This window comes from Zophobas morio, unplaced genomic scaffold (genome assembly GCF_036711695.1).
Source record: "Zophobas morio isolate AGI-343-1 ecotype UQ-CSIRO unplaced genomic scaffold, CSIRO_AGI_Zmor_V1 ptg000023l, whole genome shotgun sequence".
Classification (NCBI taxonomy): domain Eukaryota; kingdom Metazoa; phylum Arthropoda; class Insecta; order Coleoptera; family Tenebrionidae; genus Zophobas; species Zophobas morio.
Window position 1 is genome coordinate 6823386 of NW_026972128.1, and position 27919 is coordinate 6851304.

The window sequence follows — 27919 nt, forward strand, 5'->3', positions numbered from 1 at the left end:
TATAACCTTAAAACATCTGCAAGATGTCAGAGCATTCCGTTTTGTAGTTCCTGATTAAATCAATAAAATATATTTACGCATTCATTAATTTTTTTGAGTCACTCTGTATATGCAAATCCAAAAAATATGAATGGAGTGATAAATGACAAGTACAGACTCATCATATTTTGTACATTTTAGATATGATTTATTCGGCAAACTTTCGAGCTGACGTCACCAAGTTTTTGGAGGGGATAAGCAAATATATTTTGACTAAAGATTTATTATGCTTTTTATGACCTTAAAACATCTGCAAGATTTCAGAGCATTCGGTTTTGTAGTTCCTGATTAAATCAATAAAATATATTTACGCATTCATTAATTTTTTTGAGTCACCCTGTATATGCAAATCCAAAAAATATGAATGGAGTGATAAATTACAAGTACAGACTCATCATATTTTTACAGTTTGGATGGGATTTATTCGGCAAACTTTCGAGCTGACGTCATCAATTTTTTGGAGGGGATAAGCAAATATATTTTGACTAAACATTTATTATGCTCTTTATAACCTTAAAACATCTGCAAGATTTCAAAGCATTCGGTTTTGTAGTTTCTGAGTAAATCAGTAAAATAAATTTACGCATTCATTAATTTTTTTGAGTCACCCTGTATATGCAAATCCAAAAAATATGAATGGAGTGATAGATCACAAGTACAGACTCATCATATTTTGTACATTTTAGATATAATTTATTCCACAAACTTTTGAACTGACGTCATCAAGTTTTTGGAGGGGCAGAATTGGGATGGGATTTCTGATATAGGCTACTAAAACTAAATTAAAATGATAATGGCAAAATGGAACGCCTGTTAAGTGTCTTTTAGGAAATTATTGTTTATGTCAATTTTTATAGTCTTATGAAGTCTAAGCATGGTTTAAAAAAATAGACGAACTGTAGCATAAAAAGATAATAGCAGAATTTTTGAAGGTTTTTCGGCTGGAAGGATATTCACAAGGCCTGATAGTGGTCAGTATGTGGGTTCGAATCCCGCTCAGGTTGTAGTATTTTTCTTTACTTCCACAGACCAAACTCTAAAATATAGTTCAAGAAATCCTGCTTTCAAAAATTATAAAATTTGATTTTGAGAAAATGGTATTATATTTTATGAAAAAAAAAGATCAAGGGTTACCTCGACAGATCTTCCGTTGCGTTTGAAGTACAATCCAACAAATTCCGCTTCTTTGAAAAATTAGAGAAAAGGTAAATAACCAACGGGAAAGAGTGTATTATTCTCAGTGTACATTCTTAACTTCGATTGTTTATGTTTATACATCGCAAGAATGTCACGTAGAAATTTGTTTAATTTGCGTGAGTTGTCTCCTCAAAACAGAAGGCTAAAATGATTAATTAGCCACAATGGAACGAAATGTTTTGAATATGATTACTATTATTTGATCATTATTAGATAAAGACGTGGGTATTCTCACATTTTCTAGAAAATTGAAAAAGATTAGTTGAAGGCTATGAGTATAATCCGATAAATCCAGCTCTTTAAAAAAATTATAAAATTTGATTTTACGATTTTCGTTTTGTAATAACCACTGTAAAGTAAAAACCAGAGGCATAAATAACCCCTTATCTTTCAGCACTAGGTAGTAACAATCTGAAGCTCAAGTGTTTATTTATGTTTATACATCGAATGAATGTCAGGTAGAAATTAGTTTGATTTGAATGAGTTTGTCTTCTCAAAACAGGACAAAAATTATTATTTAAGCCACAATCGAACAAAATGTTTTGAACATTATAATCCTTACTTTATCCTTATTACAATATAAATACGTGCGTATTCTTCACATTTTCGAAAAAATGGTGTGACTCGTTCTAAATTTTACCAATAAAAAATCTGTGATGACGTCATCAACATGGACAGCACAAAAGAAAAGTACTCACAGCGTTATACCTATGCAAGAAAAAAAAAAGGAAGGGTCAAGTTCGGCATCGAACCCACAGTCGCAGTACCGCAAGGTCGCCGTTCCCTCCGAGACAGCTACTGCGTCACGGAGAGGTACAAACCCTGTTGGGGATAAAACATACCTTGCAAACATTTTTGCGAAATTTGAACGTTTAGCGAAAAAACTGAAAGCGGATTCGTGTACTACAAGTATGTGAATACATTTTTGTGTAACATTCAAATCATTTTAAAATACCATTCATTGAAATGACGTCATCAAATGGTTGGTGGGGACTATTGGCCAAATTTTGGTTAACATTTAACCATCTACATGATAATTTTAATATATGTAGAAAATTTGACAACAATCGGGCCAGCAGTTCCGGAGATTACGTGTGCAATAAAAATGGATACGTACATCAGACAGACAGACAGACAGACGGAAACGGGAGACTACTTTTTTCGTACTGCAAGGGTCATGAAACGTCGAGAAAATATTATAGCTGTCAGTATGAGGGTTCGAATTCCACTCACGGTCGAAGTTTATCTCCACAGCACGTCCCTCGGCCCTAAAGTACAGTCCAACAATTCTTGTACTTTTTTAGAAATTCTTATAGAGAGAACGAAAATACACTAGTTAACTTCTTTATATATAGTCTGGCGCGGAGGGCGAGGAAATCAGGTGATTCTTGAAACAATTGCTCCAAAAGAATGAATGTTCCGATTAACATTTCTGCAAACACACCTATGGCAAGTCCGACACGTGCAATACTAATAACAAAAAATATAGATAATACCAGTCAGAGTGTAAAAATAGTGTACCATGAATCAATCGAATCAGCTACCTTCACGTTAACAATTCAATGTTTTTACGACTACAAGGTTCACACTGACAGACAACAGACAGATGACGAAACGTAGGACCTACTTTTTCCTACTCTAGGGGTCATGAAACGTCGAAAAACCATGAAATTCGTTGCATACATCTTAGCTTGCACTCGGGAAGTAAAAATCGATGAAATACCAGAACATATGTATGAATAAAAATCCAGAATCTAAAAACCTAATGAACCAGAAATCTAAATCGCGAAAGATATAAATTGTTAATTGTAGGAAAACTGCATAATTTCCTAAACGACTGAAAAGAGGAAATTCAGCTTGGCTTCAGGAGTTGAAAGCAGTATGGAGGTTATGAATTCGTGGAATAATAAGATGCCAACATTGGCTATGAAGTCGTAATGTTATGAAGCGGAAAGTATTAGTTATGATATTTTCAGCCAATTTGATGGTCGTTTACACTTAGAATAAGTGAAAATTTCAGTCAACACCCCCACAAAACTTTGCAAATCAGAAATATCACTAAAAGATTAGATTAAAACTCCCGTTTCAAAAGTTTATGGGTTATTTGATGAATTTAATGACTCATTTTAACACAGACAGTAGACAAAAACATTGGAATGCGACGAGAATTATCTTGAGGTGGTTGAAAGGACAAGGAACTTATCTATAAAAAAATGTGGAAATGAAGTAGAAAATTCAGGATCGAAAATCATATACCGGAAATGCATTTACATATCGGAAGAACGGCGACGCTATGAGAATCAAAGAAACAGAAAACTGTGGCATTCAGTACAATTTTATATTTATTTTTACAGTATAGACCCTGAACACTGAAAAATGTTGGTTTTCTACGTCGTTCTCAATAATGCGATGATACATAAGATTAATTTCTATTTCATTTTAATATAGGCACTAGATTTATAGATTTCCAATTACCATATGCTCATTTTTCTTTTAAGCCGAGTCCTTCTTTAATTTCATCGCTTCGCGTTCTGTTGACAGACTACCGCAACCATTAGTTACGTGGCATACCACAAGGGACAGTGACAGTTGTTCATGCTCTTATTAACTGTCAAATTATAAAATTTATGGCGCTCTCCCCCTTAGATTTTACCGAGCACTCGTAATATGAAGGGTTTTGCTCTTATGGAAGCGGTCTTTTCAGAATCAAACTATTCCCATAAGCATACAAGGCAATAACACGGGACTGCGAGGGTTAGCCGGTAGGGGAAGTCAGTGTGATTTCCAAGATAAATGGTTTTGATTAAAATGAGCTTACTCACCTTTTTTTATGGGCATATGTAGTGAAAGTTTTCCTTTACACGCCCACGTTTGTCTTGTATAATGGATTTTTGTATTGAAGGCTGTTCGCGAAAAACTTTTATTAAGACAAAGTTTCGGGAACAACATCGAGAAGTGTGTTTCTTATACATGAACGCAATTTTAAACTCGCATTTCTCAAACAAGAGCTGCCGATTTGAAAACAGCTAGCTTTCGCCAGAATAAGCCGCTTATTAAAATTTGATTTTAAGGATTCAAAGTTGCGCTGATGAGCTTGTTGGTAATTTTGTTAGTTTAAATTAATTCCGGCAACGTAAAGCGTTTGGGTAGGCAGCAAATGCGAGTACACTAATGGTAAGTCAATTTTTGAATTAGCTTTCAAGAAAGATTTGAAACGCCAAGCTTCTGAACACAAAACTTCGATTCACGTTTCATTGAGATTACCGTATATAAGTAATTTTTTAACTAACTAATTTTAACGTCCTTTTTAGAACACATCATTTGATAAAATCAAAACTGTGTCTATGTCTCCCAGTTGGAATTAAATTATTTGTCTGTTGGTGGTGGATTAAATTATTCATTTCAGAATTGTTATTACTAGAAATTCTGTTTCAAACTTTATAGTTACTTTAGGAATATTCTGTCGGTGCTAACACGCTAGTTAAAATTTGTCTCTTCTTCCCCACCAACAATTTGATGACGCCACCTCAAAGTTTAGCGTAGTAAATGTTATTCTTTCTTCTTATTGCTATTGCCTTCATTTTTTTTTAAGAAATTGGCTTTGTTTGATTATACTTCCTAATAACATAGGACGATTTTTTTGGTATGGACACTGTGGGAGTCGGTTCTTTATTTTTCTCCAGATTTTCTATAGTATATTGTTACGATAGTCCTGTAATATTATGGATTTTTTGATGCATCCTACGCAGTAAAGGACTGGAGGGTGCTTATAAATTCTTTAAAGCAAAGTTTAAAGGGCGCTTCATCATGGAAATAAATACGCCTCCGCTATTAAATATTCTTCATAATCATAACTGTCTTCTATGGGAGGATATTAAAGCTACACGCTGATCCTTCGTCAACAGCCTGTATATACAAGAATACAATGCTTTTCAAGTGAATGTGGATTACTCTTTCAAAATTTGTACAGAGTTTGTGGCTATCGTGAGCATGATAAGTTATTAATCAGAATTTGATCACATACAGTGTAAAGTCGTTAAAGTAGTTTCTTCATGCAGTTGTATTTTTAGAATTGTTTATACAGAGTGTCTCAAAAATTTTCATGAATCAAGCAATTTACTTATGTACTTATTTATTGTGTTAGTTAAAACAACCACTTCGATTTTTTACGAATAGACTGTTATGGTTACTAGTTTCACACCATATCTACCTAAATTGTTGTATTTGTTTCTCCTGAAAATTTGATGGCGTTATCGAAAAGTTTATTAAGAAAATCTCACTTGAAGCACACGCAGGTAATTTAATAATCTTATTACTTACAGGGTTTTTCAGAAACAAAAGAATTTAAAATTCGCAGAATCAAGTTTTATGAAACTGATGTTATTTAACTTCGGTTTTTCGATTGATCAATTTTTCAACACTTTTGGGAATGTTTCAATTTCTGAATTTTTCAGTTTTTTGAAATTTTAATTTAAACTGACTGATTTTTTAATTCACTCTGTATAAGTAGTAGTCATAAATCCCAAGTATAGACTTATCATATTTTGCACATTTAAAACAGGATTTGTTCAGCAATATTTTGAGCTAACGTCATCAATTTTTTAGGGGGGATAAGCAAATACATTTTGATCAAAAATTTACCATGCTTAAAACATCTCCAAGATTTCAAAGCATTCGGTTTTGCAGTTCCTGATTAAATCAATAAATAAATTTACGCATTAATTTTTTTTCACCCTGTATAAGCAAATCCAAAAAAATTAATCGAAAGTTGCTTCCACAGAACTTCCCTCGCACCTAAAATATAATGAAACATATCCAGCATTTTCGAGTTGATTTTACTTTACACAATAAGACTGATTTTGGTTAATGACTGAACAATATTAAGAGTAATCACTGGAATGAAGAAGGGGCGGGTGGGCGGGGCTATCGCTTGCTTATAAAAGACTGTTGGAAAAAGATAAATTTAACCCCGCCCACCCACCCTTTATCTAATTTTTTTCTTCAGAAATAAAAAATAAATGTTATAGCAAATAAGTAGTATAACAAAATAAATAATACTGATTTTGGTAAATGACTGAACAATATTAAGAGTAATCACTGGAATAAAGAGAGGGTGGGTGGGCGGGGCTATCGCTTGCTTATAAAGGACTCTGTTGGGAAAAGTTAAATTTAGCCCCGCCCACCCACCCGCTCTCTAATTTTTTTCTCCAGAAATAAAAAATAAATGTTATAGCAAATAAGTAGTATAACAAAAAAAAAAAAAATAATTCTAATTTTGGTAAATGACTGAACAATATCAAGAGTAATCACTGAAATGAAGAGAGGGTGGGTGGCCGGGGCTATTGTTTGCTTATAAAAGATTCTGTCGGAAAATATTAAAATATATATTTTTTCATTATGTTATTCTAGCAACCACAGAAAACAAAATCTTTTTAAGAATAAAAGATGAAGAGCTTTCAAATAGGTCGCAATAAAGGAAAAACTGGTTGACTAATATTCCGAGCGAATTTACCTCGCACCTAACGTACAGTCGAACAAACACTTACAGTTTAGAAAAATTATCAAATTGAAATTTGTTACACAATTTTGAGTTTTTTTTTCAAAAGTCTTTATGGCTAGAGTAATACCTAAAGATGGATTTATAAATCACACATACGTGAGTATGTTATTTTATAAAATTTAAATAACATTCGTACGGCAAAATTGTAAGAAGACGTCATGAGGGGGGCGTAAACGTGAAAATTTCCATTAAAAAACGCTTGCAAGATTTCAGAGTATTCGGTTTTCCAACTTCAAAGTTAAATCCACCCTTGATCATCAGCCTTCGAGATTTTTTCCAATTACTTCAAAAACAAAACAAGGGATCTCCAAGATTCTTTCAAACTACCTCAAGAACAAAACAAAAAGGTTTCCCCGAGATTCTATCAAATTACTGCAAACACAAGAGTAGAGATCCCCGATATTCTTTCAAACTACTTTAAATACAAAACAAAAGAGGTGTCCGAGATTCTTTTAAAGTACTTCAAAAACAAAACAAAAGGGGTTCCCAAGATTCTTTCAAACTACATACTTCAAGAATAAAACACAAGGGATCCCCGTTATTCTTTCAAACTATTTCAAAAATAAAACAACAAGGGTTCCCGAAATTCTTTCAAACTACTTCAAAAACTGAACACAAGGAGTTTCTGAGAACAACTTCAAAAACAAATCATCAGGGGTCTCCGAAATTTTATCAAATTACTGCAAAAACAAGAGAAGAGATCCCCGACATTCTTTCAAACTACTTCAAATACAAAACAAAAGGGGTCCCTGAGACTCTTTCAAACCTCTTCAAAAACAAAGCAAAAGGGATCCCCGAAATTCTTTTAAACTACTTCAAAAATAAGACACTAGAGATCCTCGACATTCTTTTAAACTACTTCACAAACAAAACAAAAGGGGTCCTCGAGATTCTTTCAAACTACTTCAAAGATCAGGTACAAGGGATCGCCGACTATTCCTTCAAACTACTTCAAAAACCAGACACAAGTGATCGCCGAGATTCATTCAAGCTACTTCAAGAACAAAACGAAGGGAGTCCTTGAGATTTTTTCAAACTATTTCAAAAACAAAACTAAAGGCGTCTCCGAGATTCTTTCAAACTACTTAAAAAACAAAGCACAAGGGTTTGCTGAAATTCTTTTAAACTACATACTTCAAAAACCAGACACAAGTTGTCCCGAAGATTCTTTCAGATTACTTCAAAAACAATATACAGAAAGGGATGGGATCATCTGGACATTGAGAATCCAAATATCACTTTCTTTTAAATAAAGTCAAATTTCGGGCTTTCAGGCTCTTGTCTCAATTTTTCCCGCGTTGGTTCAGCAGTACAAGTATCTTCTATAATGAAAAACAAAGAAAATTTAAACAATTCAGGTAATCAACTGTTAAATAATTCAAGTTATCAAATTTTGAATAATTCATATTATCAAATTTTAAATAATTTAGGTTATCTCAGGTTATGATAATGCAAGGCGTGTTTGAAGATCATACACAGAATGGGACATTTGATAAGCAAAAGTGGCCAAAGAGTAATATGATGTTTTTAATTGTCTGGATTTTATAAGCTACTGACTATTTTAGTTTCGTTGAAATTTGATCTGGTATATAATTCTTTGCTGTGGTCGACAATTTTCACCCACTTCATCGTTTCGTTGTTGTGATATCAGTTTCTGTGTCAGCAAAATTGCTGGAAAACGTCTGAAAATCTCAGAGTGTGTCTAATCTATGATTGAACTTTAGAAAAGATTCAAACAAGAATCAACTACTTGAGATATCTGAGACCTGTCTTGATTCAAACTAGTTGGGCTGGTTGAATAAACAGTTAAGCAAGAATTTACAAAATGAAATATTTTTTTGTCATAGAAATATATATTATTATTATTATTTTCTATAATGTGCAAGAAAGAAGGTTTGTCGAATGTCCGTAGTATTGGCTGATGGCAAAAGACAGATGGAAATAGGGGACCCAATTTTTCATTTTTTAGGAAACTATTTTAACTAATAGCATCTATTTGGCTAACAGTTAATTTAATGTTTACTCACCTTCGACAGTATGAAAAAGTAAGTCCCCAGTTTTGTCGGTCTGTTCTGTTGTTTATCTATGGTTTGTGGTCTAATGATGATTTTATTAGAGAAATAATCTCTGAAACTACTGGACTGTTGTGAAATTTGAGAAGTAGGTATTTTAGAAAACGAATATTTTGCATTACTGATTCAACAACTGTTTACCTTATCTTCCAGAAATGTTTTTCTTGTTATTAGTATTACACTGTATTTATTCAAACTGACATATGTGTCCTTGGTAAAAAGTTGACGGTGTCATCACAAAATTTTATTACGAGCAGGTAATAAAATATACACAAATTACAATTCACAAAACTAATATTATTAGACTTGTAAGAATTGTGCAACAGGACCCTGGTCACTTGAAACACAGGCATAGCATGCTGCTTTACCTCTAGTTTAACAGCCCTTGTATAACTTTATTTAAATTAAATTTTATAATGTACAGCTGATTTCACAAAAAAACGGGAAAAGATGAACAAATCAGGTTCTCATAGATTAATAAAAAGCATGGGAATATGATGTTCATGTCACTGTCATTTTTCCCGTTTTTGGTGAAACCAGCTATATGTAAGAAAGTGGATTTGATTGATTGCGGTTCAGTGGCGAGGAAAGTTCCATCTATTAAACATTTAAATCAAATTTTTGTGTTAATAGTAAATAAACTGATCCAAGCATTTGTCTAAATTTTAACTCTAACAAATTTATGATGTTCGTAATACCAATGTGTGTCAGTTTGACAGTTACGGTCAAATAACTGTCAAACACAGTGTCAAGTAGCTGGAATGCTAACATGATTATTTTAAAAATAAATTTCGTGGTCTAGTAGAGGACTTTTTTTCCATCAATATGGTAGCAAAGCGATTAATCATTTTTGTGCGTATTCACTACAAAGCACCATTTAATCAACGATCCTTAAGGAGCTTAGTTAGACGCCACTTTTTGCGCGCTCCACCTTGCAACAGCCTTAAAGCCCTCATTTGTTTGAAAACACATCAATTTGTCGTAAAACTATTCCGCTAAAGCACGTTTTTCCAGTTATTGATTATGAATTAATCTTTCACCATCCACCATTATGCAAATGTAAACTGTGTCCTGTAACGTTGTTTTTGTTTACAGAAGTCGTGCGTGGTGTCCCCGTCGTCCGGATGTTAGTGTAACCCCCGAAAAACCCCTCCCTCAGTGTCCAAGGTGTCGACTCCGTGTCCAAGCGTTAAACAGTTTCCCAACTTCCGGTCATGTAGCATGAAGATGTCAAGTGCGGGTTTCCTAGTGCTAGTCCTCGTGCTGTTAGTGACTTGTTCGGAGGCGGAACCGGCGACCGAGTTCGCGGAGGCCTCCGACGGCGGCACGGCCTCGCTGCCATGCAGCCTCGCCCCCTCGCACCCCCCGGACAAGGTGACCGTGGTGTTGTGGTACAGGGGCACCCAGGAGAGCCCCATCTACAAGTACGACGTGCGCAGCCCCAGGCCGCAGCACTGGGCTGACGCCTCCCTCGAGAACAGATACTTCCTGCGGATACTCGACGCTGAGAGGGCCGTCATGAGCATCTCGCCCACGAAACTGAGTGACGAAGAGATGTTCCATTGTCGGGTCGATTTTGTCAGCTCGCCGACCAGAATCACTCATGTCAATTTGACGATTGTAGGTGAGTTGATGGATGGAAATTATCGATTTTATCAAAAATGTAAAGGCGGGATAAGAGCGACGGTAAAAAATGTACACTTTATGTGCCGGAGAAATGCGCTTGAAACGTCTCGAGAGGCTATCAAACTGAATGTTTAAGTTAAACTTGAAACGGTGCTGCGACGCAGAGTGAACTCGAGCTTAACGTATTGCGCTGGCCGTAGTGTGAAAAATTTAAGTGTTTTAAGTTTTTTATGGCTTTCAAAATTTTTACGCATTGGGGGTGAAAATTATTCACTATGAAGATGTTTTCCAGATACTTAAAGTAAAATACACTGCGGTATGTTTAGGGTAATTGTACATACATTTCTGTCAAGATCTCATAATATTTTCAAACATCAGTAGAATAAAACACTTGTAATTTTTGTGTTGCATGATTTAACTTTTATTATTAATAATGATAGTGAAAATGATATTATACTGACAACGATAGTTTGCGTGATATGAAGGTGTCGTAATTTTTAATTAAATTTTAATGTGCTTGTTGTGTTGGTGAAATTAACAGATTTAGTTTTCCCGCATGTTTTAACATAACGCTGACATTCACCGGAAAACATAAAATTCGCATGGAAGCCTTTTGGGATACTCTCAACAAACATTGTACCCCAAATTGCAGCGAATGTGGCTCTTAAAATTGTTATATTTTAATCATTCTGGAGACTATTGAGGTGGCAGAAAAATATCGACAGAAATTCCCTCGCCCTTGAAGTATAATGCGATAAATTCCGCTTTTTTAAAAATGATAAAATTTGTTTGTAATAACCTCTATAAAATGCGCTCCCAAGTACAGATAACGTAAAATATAATTTAAAGCAGACAATCAACGGAAAAAATGCTCTCTCAGCACAACAACAAGCTTAAGTTCAAGTGTTCATGTTTATACATCGAAAGAATGTCACTAGAAATTAGTTCGATTTTAATGAATTTGTCTTCTCAAAACAGAGGACTCAATTTATTACCTGAATATTGTAATTCTTATTTGATCATTATTAAATAAAGACGTGTGCAGTCCCACATTATCGAGAAAATAGTCTGACTCGTTCTTAATTTGACCAAAAAAAAAAATGTCATCAGCATATAGATACTATTAGTCACAAAAGAAAAAAAAAAAAAAGAAACGGCTAAGCTTGGTATCGAACGTGCGACCAAAGGTCGGTTTTTGTCCAAATGACTAACAGCTCCACCAACCGTTATATCCCGTGTTAGTGGTAAAATGTTATTATACTTTGCAAATGTTTTTGGACGCTTAAGTATAGTAGTGTATTGTTGAATAATATTGAAATTATTTAAAAATAGAATTGAGGTGACGTCATTAAATTGTTGGTGGGATATTTCTAATATCCATACAAAATTTGGCAGCAATCGGTCCAGTTGTTTCAGAGATTACGTGTCTAATAAAAATCGACACAGACGCCAGACTGGCAGACGGAAAATCACATTTTTCGTACTCTAGGGTTCATGAAATGTTGAGAAAACATGAAAGTGGCAATTCGCTCGATGGACTCGATTACTATACGTCCTTAGCTTACGCTTGGGAAGTTAAAATTGTTGCAAATTGAAAAATAGCGGACAAGAATTCAAGAAAACTTAAAAAAATCTGGGATAAAAGTGAGAAATGATGAACAAGTATACATCTGTATAGCATCCAAAATAATAATGTTCTACAATAAAAGTACTCGTTTTAAAAAAATATGATATGCACGGTAAAATGAGTTAATGGCTTGTAAAAATAATAACTACTTTATAAAAATCATAAACCTGTGCTAAAACGAGTGAATGCTTTACAAAATTAAGTCATATTTGTTTTATAAAAATAATAAACGTAGGGTTGAATGAGTTAATGTTTGCTAAAAGCAGCAAATGCTTTATAAAAATAATAACGCATTGCAGAAACAATAAACGAGGGTTGAATAGGGTGTAGGTCGGATAAAAATACCAAACATTTATATATTTCAAATTCTGCTTGGTTATGATTTTACAAAATGAATATTGCATACAATAAAAACGGTTTATTTTTGTAAACAAATGCGTACAATTATTTGTTAAAAAAATATTCGAATCCAGTGGCCGAGATAAATAAATTTGCACGTAAATTTTATCAGTTGAGGAAGGTCATACTGAAGGTCTGAGAGGCGCTGGCCCTCGTTGGTAGTGAGTTACTGAAAATATCGGTAAGAGTCGAATTGTTCTACAGACCTCTGCTTCGTACGAACATAAGTTTTACTACATTTTGTACTTTTTAAAATCGTTTTCAATATATTTTAGTTTGAAACGATTCTTTATTTAATTTGTGTTTATTCAAAATTAACAGAAAACAATAAATCGCTGAGAAATATGGTCTACCGTGGAAGAAAAAAATATTGATTTTTTTTCATTTGATGACATAAATATGTTGTTTTTATACTGAATTATAAAAAAAAAAATGTAATTTTTGCTTAATGACTTACGTTTTTTAATCAAAAATTGTCAGGTTTATTATTGCTCACAAATCTAAATGAGTTTAAAAAATTAAAACTTATTCGATAAAAATAGTAACAAGGTAAGTGATTATGATCAATGATCTAGACTAAATAGGTAGAATTCTTTTAATTCTGGCAAAGTGTTGTAAAATTGTAGCAATTGAAACATCCGGTATGTTCCTGTTTCTGTCTTCGTCTGATGCACTGTATTTACGCAGATAAAGAATGTCCGCACTTCTGAACATTTTACGGGCGGAATTCTAAACGAGAACCAGATCAAATGTGCCCCTTTAAGCAAAAAAAAAATGGGCAATTGAGATCGTAGTTAATATCTAAACATTATTCATTTCAGTACGGAGACCGACTTTTTTTTTAACTTAGTTTGCATTTTTACGATTTCCAAGATCAATCAATCCAGTACAAAGGCAAAACTTTTGCAGCTTCAACACTTTCTAGGATGTTAAAAATTTCCACTTTTTTGTGCAATTCATTTCAACTCTGATTATGTTGAACTGTCACTTCCAATTGTTGTCCAAATATTTCATTTTAAGCAGTGATTTTAGTGATTAATAGGAATCAACTTTTCCAAAAAGCGTCGAAACAATTACGACGAACAATTTGTTATAAATTAGGAGGTTTATAACGGATACAAGTTAATCCCTTCTGCAAATTACAATTTTGAACTTTGAAGATGAACTTTTTTTAGAATTGGTGCGAACTTCCAGACGAGAGAGTACAGCAAAAAAACTGTTCTTTTCATCTTGATAATGATGTAAAATTGCGTTTTAGGCTTTAGAAATGTATCAAACAACAATTTTTACCTGGATATGCCGCGAATTCTAACAGCCGCGAGTTTTTTATTGAGTATTGAGCTTCACCTATATCCCGGATCAGTCGGTTGCGATTACAGACTGATCCGTTTCCACTTTAAACTCTTGCAATTCAAAAACTACAAACGCTATTATAAGAGTGTGGGTTTCCTTTTTCTATTCAAAGACCACGAATTGCTGTCAAAAGCCACGTGTGTTAAAAATATAAAAAGCTAACTAAAAGAAATGTCTTCACTTTTTTTTTAATTGAAATTGATATAAGAATTTCCGTTTAAACGTAGGAATGCTGGAAATAACAAGCTGTTTCAAAGCTTCCATATTTTGTCAATAATGTACCTTTTCGAATTTACCAATGACATTTATCAATCTATAAATTTTTAATTTAATAACCGGCCATAAAGTAATATTTACGCTGCAGGGCAAAACTGAATATTGTTGACAATATTTTATTGAATACTCAAAATAGGGTATTTTATTATTCCACCTGGAACATTTATAGCATTCACAATAAAATAGCACCGGAGTGTAAAGCTTTAAACTGTACTTTTCCAGACAATACAAAAGCGTTTACAGTTACTCCTATCAAAAGCAACCATAAAAATGTGTTTTAAAATGATATGTTCAGTTATTGCTTTCCACGACTAAATATTAATATTTTTATTAAACTTCAAAATTAGTTAATATTTTCATCTTACTTGGGCTTGATGAAGCGTTATTAAACCATTCAACCAGCATGCTCATCGAATATTTCGTTCCACAGTTGGAGAATTTTTCATTTTTACTTTTGCGTTGTTGTTGCAAAGAGGGACCCTCCGGATATTATATAATTATCTTTAACTAACATATTTCTACAAGAACAAAGAGATTTTCAAGCTTGTGGGTTTCAACAAAACATTATTTAATTGCAAGTTAAATCTGTTATTGTAAATACCTACAAACTTAAGATATTCATCAAAACAATGGCTGATAATCTTCGAGGGATGGAGTAGGGTCTCTTTGTCTTCCAAGTAAAACCGTCAGATCGACGTTATGAATAATGTAGATATCAGAAGCAGTTCATACCAAATTGATCTTCCTTTGTTCTACTGTATATTGAAGTTAAGTTCAAATAATTTTATTGTTCGCCACCTAAGTCGGGGTCAGCAAAATGCATAACTCGCTTTAACTTCTCAGCTAAATTAGAAAACTAATTTCTAAAACTGTGTATAAATTTCGTCGTCACTTTAAACGAATTCTGATCTTCTATGCAAGCACTAAATTCAAGCCAAGTGGGTGTGTTTATTTTTTCCACCACATTAATATTTTATCTTTACAACGTGAAATTTGTAATTCAATGGCTGAAGTAAAACAACCGCCCTTAAAATTTTCCGCCTCCGCAACTTATTACGTTGTTTAGCATCCCTACATGTGCTTCTTCATCAGTATCAGCTTCCTCCACCACTGAAATAGGCGCAGCTGAAAGAGGTTTCGTTATAATTCGATTTTCATCGAATTCACTTCTCTTAATGTCACGTATACGTAAAAAGCTCCTCCCCTGCGATCGTTCCACACATAGGCGTCGTCTTTTTAAAATCTTGTCGGGGGCTGACTAAAATTTTCACTGATGCACGAAGTACAAGATTTCACTGATATTAAAAAATAACAAATCAGAGTCAGTTAATAAAGTAGGGGATGAAATCCTGTCATAAGACTCTTGGTTGAGATTCAAGCTCCCGGGCACCCATGAGGTCGACGCCTATGATTTGCACCCTTCGTATTGTATTAATGCGTTCCTGTAGCATCTCCCCCATCTAATCGCCTTAGGTATGTGATGTCTAGTTCCAATAAGTGACAAGATTAACAGTGAATTGGATGCACGAGGGCGGAGGCTGCTCGGGCTGAAGTTAATATATGGACCGGACAAGTAGCAGATTAATGTAGGGGACAGTAGGGTGGTGTGGTTTTGTACTAAAGCCTTTCTGTGTTGGGACAACCTTGATCGGATTGGTCATGTAGTCCGTCATAAACTGCGGAAAGTGAATAAGTTGGTGCAGAGTCAAATCGTGTTCAGATCCATCGTCTTTAGTTTGGATTTATGCTGAACGAATAATAAAACCGGATTAAAGCAAATTTTTCTGTTAAAATTTGTGTAAATGTGCATTACGGATTTGATCAACCTAACCTCAAAATGAATAGAGTTTAGTTTTTTGTTTTTTCGGTGTGAATCGTCGTGATAGTTTGACAAAACCAATAAAAACGTATGCACTTAGAACCCCATTTTTGTTTAAAATGCCCGTATTTGATGCAAAAGCACGAATTCTGCTATTCTGTATAACCTCATCTTCCTTTGTGTAACCCCAATTACTTTTAATAACACTTAACTCGTTTCCCGGTGTTCTGTTACACAAGATGCAAAATCCACGTTTCCATAGAACCCTGTCCCTCTGACGTGATTCACATTTGAAGGGGTAGGAGTGTATCAGTTTTCCAATTTACTATTTGCTTTGTTATTTAAATACGGATTTGGTCTGCAGTGTGCTTTAATTGCTATTTGTGTTATTATATATTTTGTGAGTTGGTAGTTCTAAAAAGAACGATCGTCTGATTTTAAAGTGCATTTTATATGTTTAAAAAACAATGTAGTGGTCATACAACTGCAAAAAAGTAGCCACAAAAGTTATAAATGAACGTATATTAATATAATAATAAATGGCTTTATTGACGTAAAAACAATAAAAGAGATAATAATTAACTTACATTGGATTTTTTCTTCAGCTGGCAAAGATGCACTAAATTTAAATTATCAGTTAAACATTTTAATTATAGATATGAAAACCTGGTCTAAGGTTATTTCGACTGAAAATTTCCTCGCTCTTATACTATAGATCGACAAATCCCGCTTCTAAAAAAAATGATAAAATTAGATTTTCCGATTTTTTTGGTACGTTCAGATGACCAGCATCAACGATTAAAAGAAAATGAAATTTGATTGAGTTTGTCTTTTCAACGCAGAAGAGAAGTCTGATTAATTAACTAACCGCATTCAGTTTTTTTCCAAAAACATTAATAAATTGAAGAACATTTATTCGATTAAATTGTAAGATCACGAACAAATTTTGATTTATATTTATATATCGAATATCTACAAGATTTCACAGTATTCGATTTTTACAATTTCAAAGTTTAATTGATGTCAAGGGTGATACTCAAAACGGATTAGTAACACATGCAAAAACATGTTATTTTATAAAATTTAAAGAATTTTTAGGGAAGCCATAATCGAATAAATTTTGATTAACGATTTACTATGACTACGATAACCTCAAAACGTTTGCAGAATTTTAGAGCACTCGATTTTGCAGTTCAAAGTTCAGTTGGACAATGTTATAAAATTTTGATTTTTTTTTTCAAAAATCATCAAAAATCTGAATGTCGACACAGATTCATGAACCATAGGAATATCTTATATAAAATTTAAATAATATTTATTAATCTAAATTTTAGAGACGTCATCCTATTGTTGGTGAGGACGACTACCCAAATTTTGACTAGCTTTTTAGCATCTACACGATGTTCCCAATATACACGCAAAATTTGACAACAATAGGTCTAGTAGTTTCAGACATTATGTCTAATAAAAATATGGACAGGCGCTAGGCAGACAGACGGACGGAATCTGGAGACTTTTTCGTACTCTAGGGGTCATGAAACGTCGAGAAAACATAAAAGTAGTCAGTCCTCAAATGGCCTTCTTAGCTTAAGTTCAGGAAGTAAAAAATTGGCTTGAACTAAGTTAGACAGAACTTCGCTCGCATGTGAAGTTGATATTTATGTTAAATAAGATTCAGTTAGCACATTTTCAGCTAACGTCATCAATACCTTGATGGGGATGGATAAATAATTTTTGTTAATGATCTATGGGGCTGTTAACCTCAAAACACGGCCTTTAAATTCTTTAAAAAATAAACTATTAGAGATCTCAAAAATGTAAAAAGCTAAATTTTGTAGTGACTATTATCAATTGGTTCGGTATGTGTGGTGCTTCCGAGGCGGGGTACTAACCAATTGTTAATTAATTAAATGAAACTTGAATGATTTTTGAAAACAATTCTTTTGGTTTTTGGTGGAACTGTTAGGGAGGGTAGAAGATTTTCCGGAAAAGGAGAAAATTATGTGAATTTCATCAGGTTCGTGATTTATTATTTTTAATCATGGACTAGAGTAATATTATTAAAAAAGTTAACAGTGACCTATTTTAATTAAAAAAGGGTAATTAGTTTTTGTAATTCTGCAATTCCATCAGTTTAAAATAAACGTTTATTTATATTAAAAAAAAATGACGATATTTTCAAAAGTTCTAAAAGTTTTTCTAGGTTTGAAACTTTCAAAATATTGTAATTTCAAAATCAGAAATAGGGTTTTCTTAATTTATTCTTAAAAAAAATCGTTTACTGTAAGTGCAACATTCTAGAATTTTAAAAGTACGACCTTACTTCAGAGTGTTATAAAATAACAAAAATCTTTGGAAAATTGTGTTTAAAAATTTTGAAGTTTTGTAGAACCAAGGACAAGATAAAATTTTGATGTATAAAGTAAAAAAATATAGACTTTTCCAAAACTATAGATTTTTACAATTTTCAAAAAACATTCTGTTTAAAAATTCGGATTCAGCGTACAGTGAGATACAGTGAATCATCTGTGTACGTCAACGACCACACTTTCTCTTTGCCGACTACCACCCCTCCTGTCTGTGATTTTCTGAACATTTCATCTATATCTCCTTGATAAGCTGCAAACAATGCGGGGCTGAGTGGGCATCCTTGTGTCACTCCTCTATTTGTATAAAAACTCTCACTCTCTATTCCATTCACTCTCACCGTATTTACTGTTTCTTCATATATTTCTTCCATTTTCGTTACCAAGTATGCATCTACTCCCTTTCTCCTCAAATACTCCCACATTTTCTCTCTATTCACGCTATCAAACGCTGCTTTGAAATCTATGAACAATGCGTACATTCGTCCACCCTCTTTCCTTATTTCTCTTCCCACTAAAGCCCGCAGGATGTACACATTGTCCATAGTACCTCTTCCTTTCCTAAACCCTGCCTGACCGTCTGGTAACATACCCCTTGCTTCCATCTCCTTTCATAACCTCTCATCGAGTATCATTGCATATATCTTGTACGCCGTATTGAGCAAGCTAATCCCTCGGTAGTTCTTCACATCACTTTTTTGCGCCCTTTTAAATAATGGGATTATTATACCTTCTCTCCACTGCCGAGGAAACCCTTTTCCCTTCCAAACTCCATTTACCACTTCCCATATCTTTTCTTTCACTCCTTCTGTCCCGAACATCCACGCTTCGTTCTGGATTCCATCCCCTCCTGGTGCTTTTCCTCTTTTCAGTCTTTCAATCTGTCTTCCTATTTCATCTTTTGTTATTTCCGAACCTCTCCACATTTCTTCCGTCGTTGTGACTCCTTTATTTATTTTGCAGCATTTTTCCTCACAACCTCCCAATAATTCCATAAAGTGTGTTTTCCATTCATGTATTTTGATTTTCCCGCTGACTTCAGTCTTCCTTCTCCTTTCCTTGTTTATATATCTCCATACTTGCTGTTCTGTTTTCAGGGACTTTATTGTCTTCTCTTCTTCTTCTCGTTTTTTTCTTTTTCTTTCTTCCCATTTTCTCCTATAATTCTCTCTTGCTTTTAGGTACTCTTCTTTCCTTTCCTTGTTATTCTTCCATTTTCTTAATTTTTCCCTTGCTTTTCTAATCAACTCACTACATTCTCCGTTCCATCCATTTTTCCTCCCTTGCCATATGTATATCTTTCTTTTTTCCGTAGCTTCTACAATTAGGTTGCTCAGTTCCACTATCATAGCTTTTATATCTTCTTTTACTTCGAATTTCTTTTTTTTTAGTCTACTTCTGTATCTTTAAATTCTCTCTTTATCCCATATTCTTTTTTCTAATTCTTTTCTTTCGTTTCTTCTCTATTGTTTTTCGTACTCTTGCTCTTTACCTTTGATTTTTATTTCTAGAGGCATGTGGTCTGATTCTATCCTTTCCCCCACTTTGAAACTCTCTATTTCTTCCCACGCCTCTTCGTTGACAATCCCATAGTCTATAATTGATTCTCCCCTCGCCCCTACGTACGTCCATTCTCCTTCTTCATCTCCTTCCTTGTTTCCATTTAAAATTTCCCATCTCATTTCTTCTATTATCTGCCAAATGCTGTTATATAATCGTAATTTTTTCAAAAAATCCACATCTATAGAAGTATGTTATTTTATAAAATTTAAGTAACGCTAACTATTAAACATTTTGAGGTGATGTCTTCGCATTGTTAGTTAAGATATTCTGACAAATTTTAGTCAGCATTGTCTGTCACCCGATTTTCCTAAGACACATAAAAAATTTGATTACAATTGGTTGGGTAGTTTCGGAGAGTATCTGTCTAATTAAAATCGACACAGACGACAGACGGCACACGCCAGACGGAAACTGGAGGCCTATTTTTTTTATACTCTAGAGGTCATGAGATGTCAAGAAAACATGAAAGTAACCATTAATCAAGATATATATTGACTATAACTACGATTTTGCTTTATGTTTAAATATGTACCTTAAAACTTTTCGAAGCTTTCTAGGTTTGCAAAACTAAGCTGAGCCTAGGTGATTTCAAATTTTTAAAATTTCTTTTTGATATTAAATTATTTATAGTTATTGAAAGAATAATAATAATCAATCTTACTTTTTAAGAATGGTAACTTGAAACTAAATATGCGTCATTTAGGCATTTCATCTAAATATCTTTTTCTTTTAAAATATCTTACACCATTTTGCGAGAATCTCCCCTAGGTCGGTGCGTACATCCCAGAGATCAAGCCCGACGATGATGACGCAATTCCGCTAAAACGCCGCGGTAATAAAACAAAAGGGTAGAATTGCAACGTCACGAAATATTACTGAGGGAGCCTCCGTCATACACCTGCATCCCCTTTCTTTTTGTCACGGCACGCCGCGTTTTGGGGCATAAATAAATAAGCGGGAGGCAGAAGGGTGAGTCACCTCCAGCGCCTGAATAATTTAAATCGGTCATATTATCACCGTTGCAATAATTGCCGGAGAGATATCACGGCGGTAAAAATTTCGACGTCAGCTTTAATTAAAGCTTATAAGACTCCTAATAAAAATTTACAGAGAGGTGAAATTGTCCGGGACAAATTTCATTTCTTCAATAATTTATGTGGGCCAGCGCTGACCGGAAGAGTTAATTAAAAACCGTACTTTTCCGCCGAGAGAAAAATCCGGCCCGATGTCAATTCCGGTTTATACACTCGTTAGGCGTATGTTTATGTACCGTAATTAATCAAGCAGTCGCGTGCTCGACCTTTTGTTTATCTCTAATAACAAATGACTGTCTGAGGCCGTAATCTGAGAAAGATGATAATTGGATTACTTACGCAAGGGTTATCGTCGCGGAAAATGTCCCCTGTCTCGTACAATTTGTATTCTGCTACGCACCGCCTTGGAGGTGCCTCGCTTCTCCTCTCCAGATATGAACAGCCTGAATGGTTTTTCACGTGGAAAAAGGTAATACTTAATGACTGTGATAAGAGTCTATTGGGAAAATCAAGAACCATCGTTTATTTCCATCGCAGAAGTTTGAAGGAAAACCTCCGCGAACCGATACTTTGGCTCGGCTCGGGTTGCGACTACAAAAGGATCACATTTCATTCAAAGGTCAAGGAGATGGAAACGATTTACAATAAGCTGTAATTTAATGTTCGTCGAGATAAGGAAAAATGCCAATTCTGGGGTTTTCACTGTATACATATATCGTGACTAATTGCCATTTGAATTTTTATGGGTACTTTTCGGTTGTTTTGTTTGCATAAAAAACATTAATTTTATTCCGGTAGGAAGGGTGTAGATTTAAACTCCGCTTTCATCTTGATTTGATACTAAATGTGTAGGAGTGTGGTTTTTAAGCACATGAACTTTTTGTCGGTGCTTTTTATGCTAAAACGGAACTTTTTCAACACCCTTGATAAAAAGTCTATACTTTTCGTTTTCCAGGTATTGCATTTGTTACCATTTTAAACAGTTTAAACAAAAATTGCAAACATAAAATTACATTTTAAATGTTTTTCAGCACGTTTATGCATTCATAGTAAATGTTAGCTAAATCTGATAAAGTAACATACTTGTATACTTAAGGTTTATTAATCCGCCTTTAGTTTTTACTTAGACATATAGATGTATGAATTATATTTTCATTTTGTTAATAGAACTAAAACTAGGTTTTGTTCGAAATTCACTTTCATTATAGATAACACATAAAACACAGGGATGAATAAAGTAGTACTTAAAGCAGATGGGGTATTTTTTTTCATTCTCGTTTATAATTTTTTTAACGTTATTTCAATAATGTATTAATCTCCCCGAGTTGAATGCAAGGGGTTAATTACATTACTGGGTTTTGTACAAAATTCCGCTCATAGCTAAATCAATGTGTTTAAGCTAATTCTTTTATAAATTTGCATACGCTACGGACGCAAATGCATTAATTTGCATTACATACACTCTAACTCATATAAATTAAAATGTATTGTAACGGAAATATTTATGTAGAGACATGCAACATGTAAATTATTAAAAACGTAAAAGTTTTGGGAAATTTCTGAGAGTATCAAACAATGGAGCTCAGTTGTTGAAAAAAATTGTAAGGTTATTTCTTCTTTGAAAAATTATTACATTTCTTTTTGCGTTTTACTCTTTTTTATGATAACATTGATAACCTAAATGCGCTATCGAATGTTCGTGGCAGCTCCGCTTGTATTAATTATATTAAAGATTTTCATAAAATGCAGACTTTTGGATGCCTACGAGCAAAACTCAGAACGGATTCATAAACCACACGTATAGGGTGTAGGAGTGAATAAATTACTGTATACAATATAATGTACAAACTTTTGAGGTGACGTCATTGATGGGACTGATTAGACAAATTTTGGTTAGCGTTTTTCCATCTACAGTAAGACATAGAACACGCAAAATTACTGTCCTGTATCAAAATTTTCGAAAAATTAAGTTTAAAAATATATTTTTTTAATATCTCGAAAGTCTGAAAAAAGTAAAAAAAATCTTATGGGTGGGGAGAGGTGTTGAAAAATTGAGCTTTTTGTAAACTTGCTTGAAAATCCTCAAAAACTTTCCAAAATAAATATGTTTCGACCAGCTGATTCCAAACACATCACAAGTTGATGGACTTGGGTCAAATTTTCGGAAAGTTCGATTTGAAAAAGAGATTTTTTAAATATCTCTAAAGTTCGAATAACGACCGAAAACATACAGGGAAGAAGGGGTATTGAAAAATTGAGATTTTCGTCCTTCGTCCAGGATGTTCGAAAAATTCGGTTTGAAAATGAAATAAATATCTGGAAAAGGTCAAAATATGTACATACTGGGAAGTATTGAAAAATTGAGATTTTGACAAGTCGCCGAACCACCTCAAAAAATTCTAGCCTACCTGTAGATTCGATGATCTGATTTGAAAAACACAAATTGTTAATGGTCCTGGATCAAAATTTTTGAAAAATTTTGTTGGAAAATTAAATTTTTTAAGTATCAAAGAAATGTAATTTTTCAAAACTTACTTAAAAATCGTAAAAAAATTCTGAAATATAGGTGTCAACGAGCTGATTCGAGAAACATAAATTGCTAACGGTTCCAGACGAAGCTTTTCGAAAAATTCAGTTTGAAAATATTTTTTTTTTAATATCTCCAAAACTCAAAAAGAGGTTAAAAAATGCATACAAGAGATACCCCAAAAATGGAGATTTTTTTGAAAATTTGTTTAAAGATCCTCAAAAAATACGTTTCGAGAAGCTCATGCCAAAAATCTAATGTCTTGATCGAATCAAGAAGAACCATAAAAAATTCTTATGGGGGGTGGGTAGTTGAAAAATTGAGATTTTCGAAAAGGTGCCTGAAAATCCCCAAAGAATTCAAATATGTGTAGATAGATTTAGACGAGCTGATTCGAAAAAAAAAGTTATTAATAGCTCCGGTCCAAGACGTTTTGAAAAATTCGGTTAGAAAATGAAATAAAATATCTCGAAAAGGTCAAAAAATACATACGGGGAGGTATAGAAAAATTTAGATTTTTGGAAAGTTGTTTAAAAATCCTGCATACCTTTTGGCATATACATTTCGACGGGCTGATTCGAAAAACAGAAACTGTTAAACTCAGTTTGAAAATAGAATTTTGTAAGCATCTCCAAAGTTCGAAAAAAGGTCAAAAAATTCATACCGGAACTACCGAAAAATACAAGTTTTTTGAAAATTTGCTTAAAAATCCTCAAAAAACTCTGCGAAATGCGTTTCGAAGAGCTAACACCAAAAACATAATGCACTCGGATCAATATTTTCGAAAAATTCGCTGTGAAAATGAGACGTTTTAAATATCACCAAAACTACAAAAACGATAAAAATTTCATATGAAGGTTTGAGAAATTTAGATTTCAAAAAGTTGTCTAAAAATCCTCAAAAAAATTCAAAGATAGATTTAGACGACCTGATTCGAAAAACTAAATTATTATTAATGGCTTCGGTCCAAGATTTTCGGAAAAATTAGGTTTGGAAATGACATAAATGTGGCGAAAAGGTCAAAAATACATACGGGGAGATATTCGGAAATCGAGTTTTTTGAAAAATTGCCTAAAAATCTTCAAGAAATTCTGGGATATAGATTTCGACGAGCTGATTCGAAAAACAGAAATTGTTAATGGGCCCGGATCAAAATTTTTGAAAAATTCAGTTTGAAAGTGAAATTTTTGAAACATCTAAAAAGCTCGAAAAGAGGTAAAAAAATCATACTGGGGATACCGAAAAATACAGATATTTTGAAAACTTGCTTAGAAATCTTCAAAAAATGTTGTGAAATACATAACGTGTTGATGGACCCGGATCAAGTTTTTCGAAAAATTCGCTTTGTAAACGAGATGTTTTAAATATCGCGAAAACTCCAAAAACGATAAAAAAATTCATATGGAGTATGGTAGGGTAATTGAGGAATAGAGAGTTTCAAAAAGTTGTCCAAAAATCCTCAAAAAAATTCAAAGATATCTACAGATAGTTTTAGACGAGCTGATTCGAAAAACATAAATTATTAATAGCTCCAATCCAAGATTTTTGGAAAACTTTGGTTTGAAAATGAAATAAATATCCCAAAAAGGTCCAAAATACATACGGGGAGGTATTGAGAAATTGAGTTTTTCGAAAAATTGCCTAAAAATCCTCAAAAAATTCTGGGATATAGATTTCGACGAGCTGATTCGAAAAACAGAAATTATTAAGTTTCCCGGCCAAGATTTTTGGAAAAATTCGGTTTGAAAACGAAATAAATGTCCCGAAAAGGTCAAAAATACATACGGTGAGATATCGAAAAAGTGAGTTTTTCGAAAATGTTGGGATGTAGAATTCGACGAGCTTGATATGAAAAACAGAAATTGTTAATGGTCCTAGATCAAAATTTTTGAAAAATTCAGTTTGAAAATGAATTTTTTTTAAACATCTCCAAAGCCCGAAAAGAGATTAAAAAAATCATACTGGAGATATCGAAAAATATAATTTTTTTTTTAAATTCGAATTGAAAATGATTTTTTTTTAAATATTGTCAAAGTTCAAAAAACCGTTAAAAAATCCATAAGGGGGGGGTTAGATATAGCGCAATTTTTCTTTTTCTTCTTTCGCAACGTTGTCTAAAAATCCTCAGAAAATTCGGAGATATGTTATAAATAGATTTACAGAAGCTTATTCGAAAAACATAAATTATTCTTAATGAAAAGTTCAAAAAATACAGACGGGGAGGTATGGAGAAATTGAGATTTTTGAAAAATTGATTCAAAACCCTCAGAAAGTTCTGGAATATAGATCTTGACGAGATGATTCGAGAAACATAAATTATTATTTGTCCTCACTCAATACTTTAGAAAAATTGTGTTTGAAAATGAACTTTTTTAAATATCTTTAAAGCTCGAAAAACGACAATACATCTAAAATTTGACAACAATCGGTTCAGCAGAGTTATATAAAAATCAACAGAGACGACAGACGCCAGACAGACAAACATAAACATAATTTGGTTGTTAAACGCCCTAATTTTTTTTAATTCCTTATTTTATGATTTAAAATTTTTCAATTTGTTTTCAATTGAGTCCACAAGCTTGTAGGTCACTCATAATTTTCTTCCCATTTGCTGCCAACAAATGAGGAATAACTTCGTTTGCAGCTGTTTCAATTTCTAGTGGAATCAAACTGAAATTACTTTAAGAATCAATATCTATTTTACTCGGGAGACTACGGTGATCCTTCACACTTAAAATAAATTGCAACATAAATACAGTTAGACAATTGAACTTTTGAGCCAAAGGCAGAAAAGTGGCGTTTGTACATGTGGCAAAATGCCATTTCTGCATTAATATGAATGTAGGGATTACCGACGTCTCAATGTAGAACGTTCAAGTGAAAAATTATTTTCTTAAGGTTGCCACCATCTGCAAATGTGAAAGTACACCTTTAGGGGAAATTTTGAAAGCAGCGTAGGAGTGCCTTTGTATAATTTTTCCTCACTCACATGACCATAATTTACGACGGTGAGATAAAAGAATTTATCCCACTCATTTGAGTTGGGTGAGGTTAGATTAGGCACTCATTTAACTTATTACCTTCGTATGAGTGGATTTAGTAACGCATTTATTAGCCCAAATATATTTTTTAATTTTTATTTAAGTGACTTTTAAACAAGTTCCAGGATCGTAAATAAAATTTTGTACATTACACGTGGGCTAAAGCGTTGTTATTAGAGTCGGCTGGCGCCTCGTTGTGAATAAACCGCTCACTCGTTGGTAATTATGCTTTTATTCCACTTGATTATCTTCAGAAAATATTGTTGCAGAATTAATCAATGAAACTGGTATTTGCAAAACAAGAGTGCTCAATATAAATAAATATAATGCATACTGATAATTTCTTTAAGAGTATTTCGTTAGGTATAGTCACAAGGTTATTGTGTTAAATTCTGTTTAATATTCTGATTGCCTCTGAGAAGCAAAGTTGTGTTATTTAATTTTTTTCAAAAAATAAAAGAATTGAAGTTGGCTAAGCTTTTACTAAAATTAAGACGTAATATTTCCAGACGCCTCTAATTTTTTATGCTGTAATAACCGAAATGAGTAGACACTTGGCAAATGTAACTAGGGCAAGAAACACATTAAAATGATATATATAAAACACACCGTGTTTTTAAAATAATTGAAGGTCCTAACATAAACAGCGTTTTACTTGCGATTCTTTCTACCACAATTCATTTGTGTAGCTTTAAAGATAACTAAAAGTGGGGTGGTCTTTTAGAAGTCTTAATAGTCTTAGACAGGAAAAACCATCATTAGCGAAAACAGAGAATAATAGTATACTAATTATTAATCCTTGAAGAACACCACATTTTTGTAATCAATTAGTAAAGGATGTTTTAATTGTAATTTAGTTTGAATTTTTCAAATAAAGTTATCATTGTCACTCACTAATTTCATGCATTACGTTCTGGGTTCCAAGTCTTATTTATATTCAACATTTGATCACTCTTTTTCTTTGTAAACCGACTTCATAAATATCGCAGATTTATCCATTTTTCACTAGAATAGTCCAAGAATATTCAAAGAGAAGTCGAAGTTCAGTTGTATTCATGTAACAATTGGCTCTTAATAAAACTGTCAAGTTGGAAGTTGCCTCTCTATTGTCCAATTGAACGAGTATTCCAGAACAACAGGTAGTTGACGTTATGATTTTTAAATTAACAATCATTCGTTACTACATAAAAATAAAAGTCCAATGAAACATTTCTAAAGTGCTTTTAGTCTAACGTTTAACGTTTCTGCAATACCGACAACTAATTGTTAGATTTATCTACTTGTTAAATTAAACGAAACCATCTGGTAACAACTTCGCAGATGCTTTAAACAGCGATAACCGCATTATACTTAGTGGAGGCAATCCGTGAAATAACGATAAAATAAAGCGACAACGAAATAAAACCAGTGCTAACGTTCC

General features: G+C 33.3%; 1 protein-coding gene across 2 annotated transcripts in view; it reads left to right on the forward strand.

Annotated features, from left to right (window-relative positions):
- The window catches only part of LOC135134087 (nephrin-like), a 494536-nt gene that overhangs the window by 51363 nt on the left and 415254 nt on the right, over nucleotides 1-27919 (forward strand). For both annotated transcript variants that reach the window (XM_064062687.1, XM_064062688.1), the window contains exon 2: nucleotides 9964-10492. In XM_064062687.1, the coding sequence (XP_063918757.1) occupies nucleotides 10090-10492 (403 nt within the window). In that variant the 5' untranslated portion in view covers nucleotides 9964-10089. The remainder of the gene's footprint in view (nucleotides 1-9963; nucleotides 10493-27919) is intronic.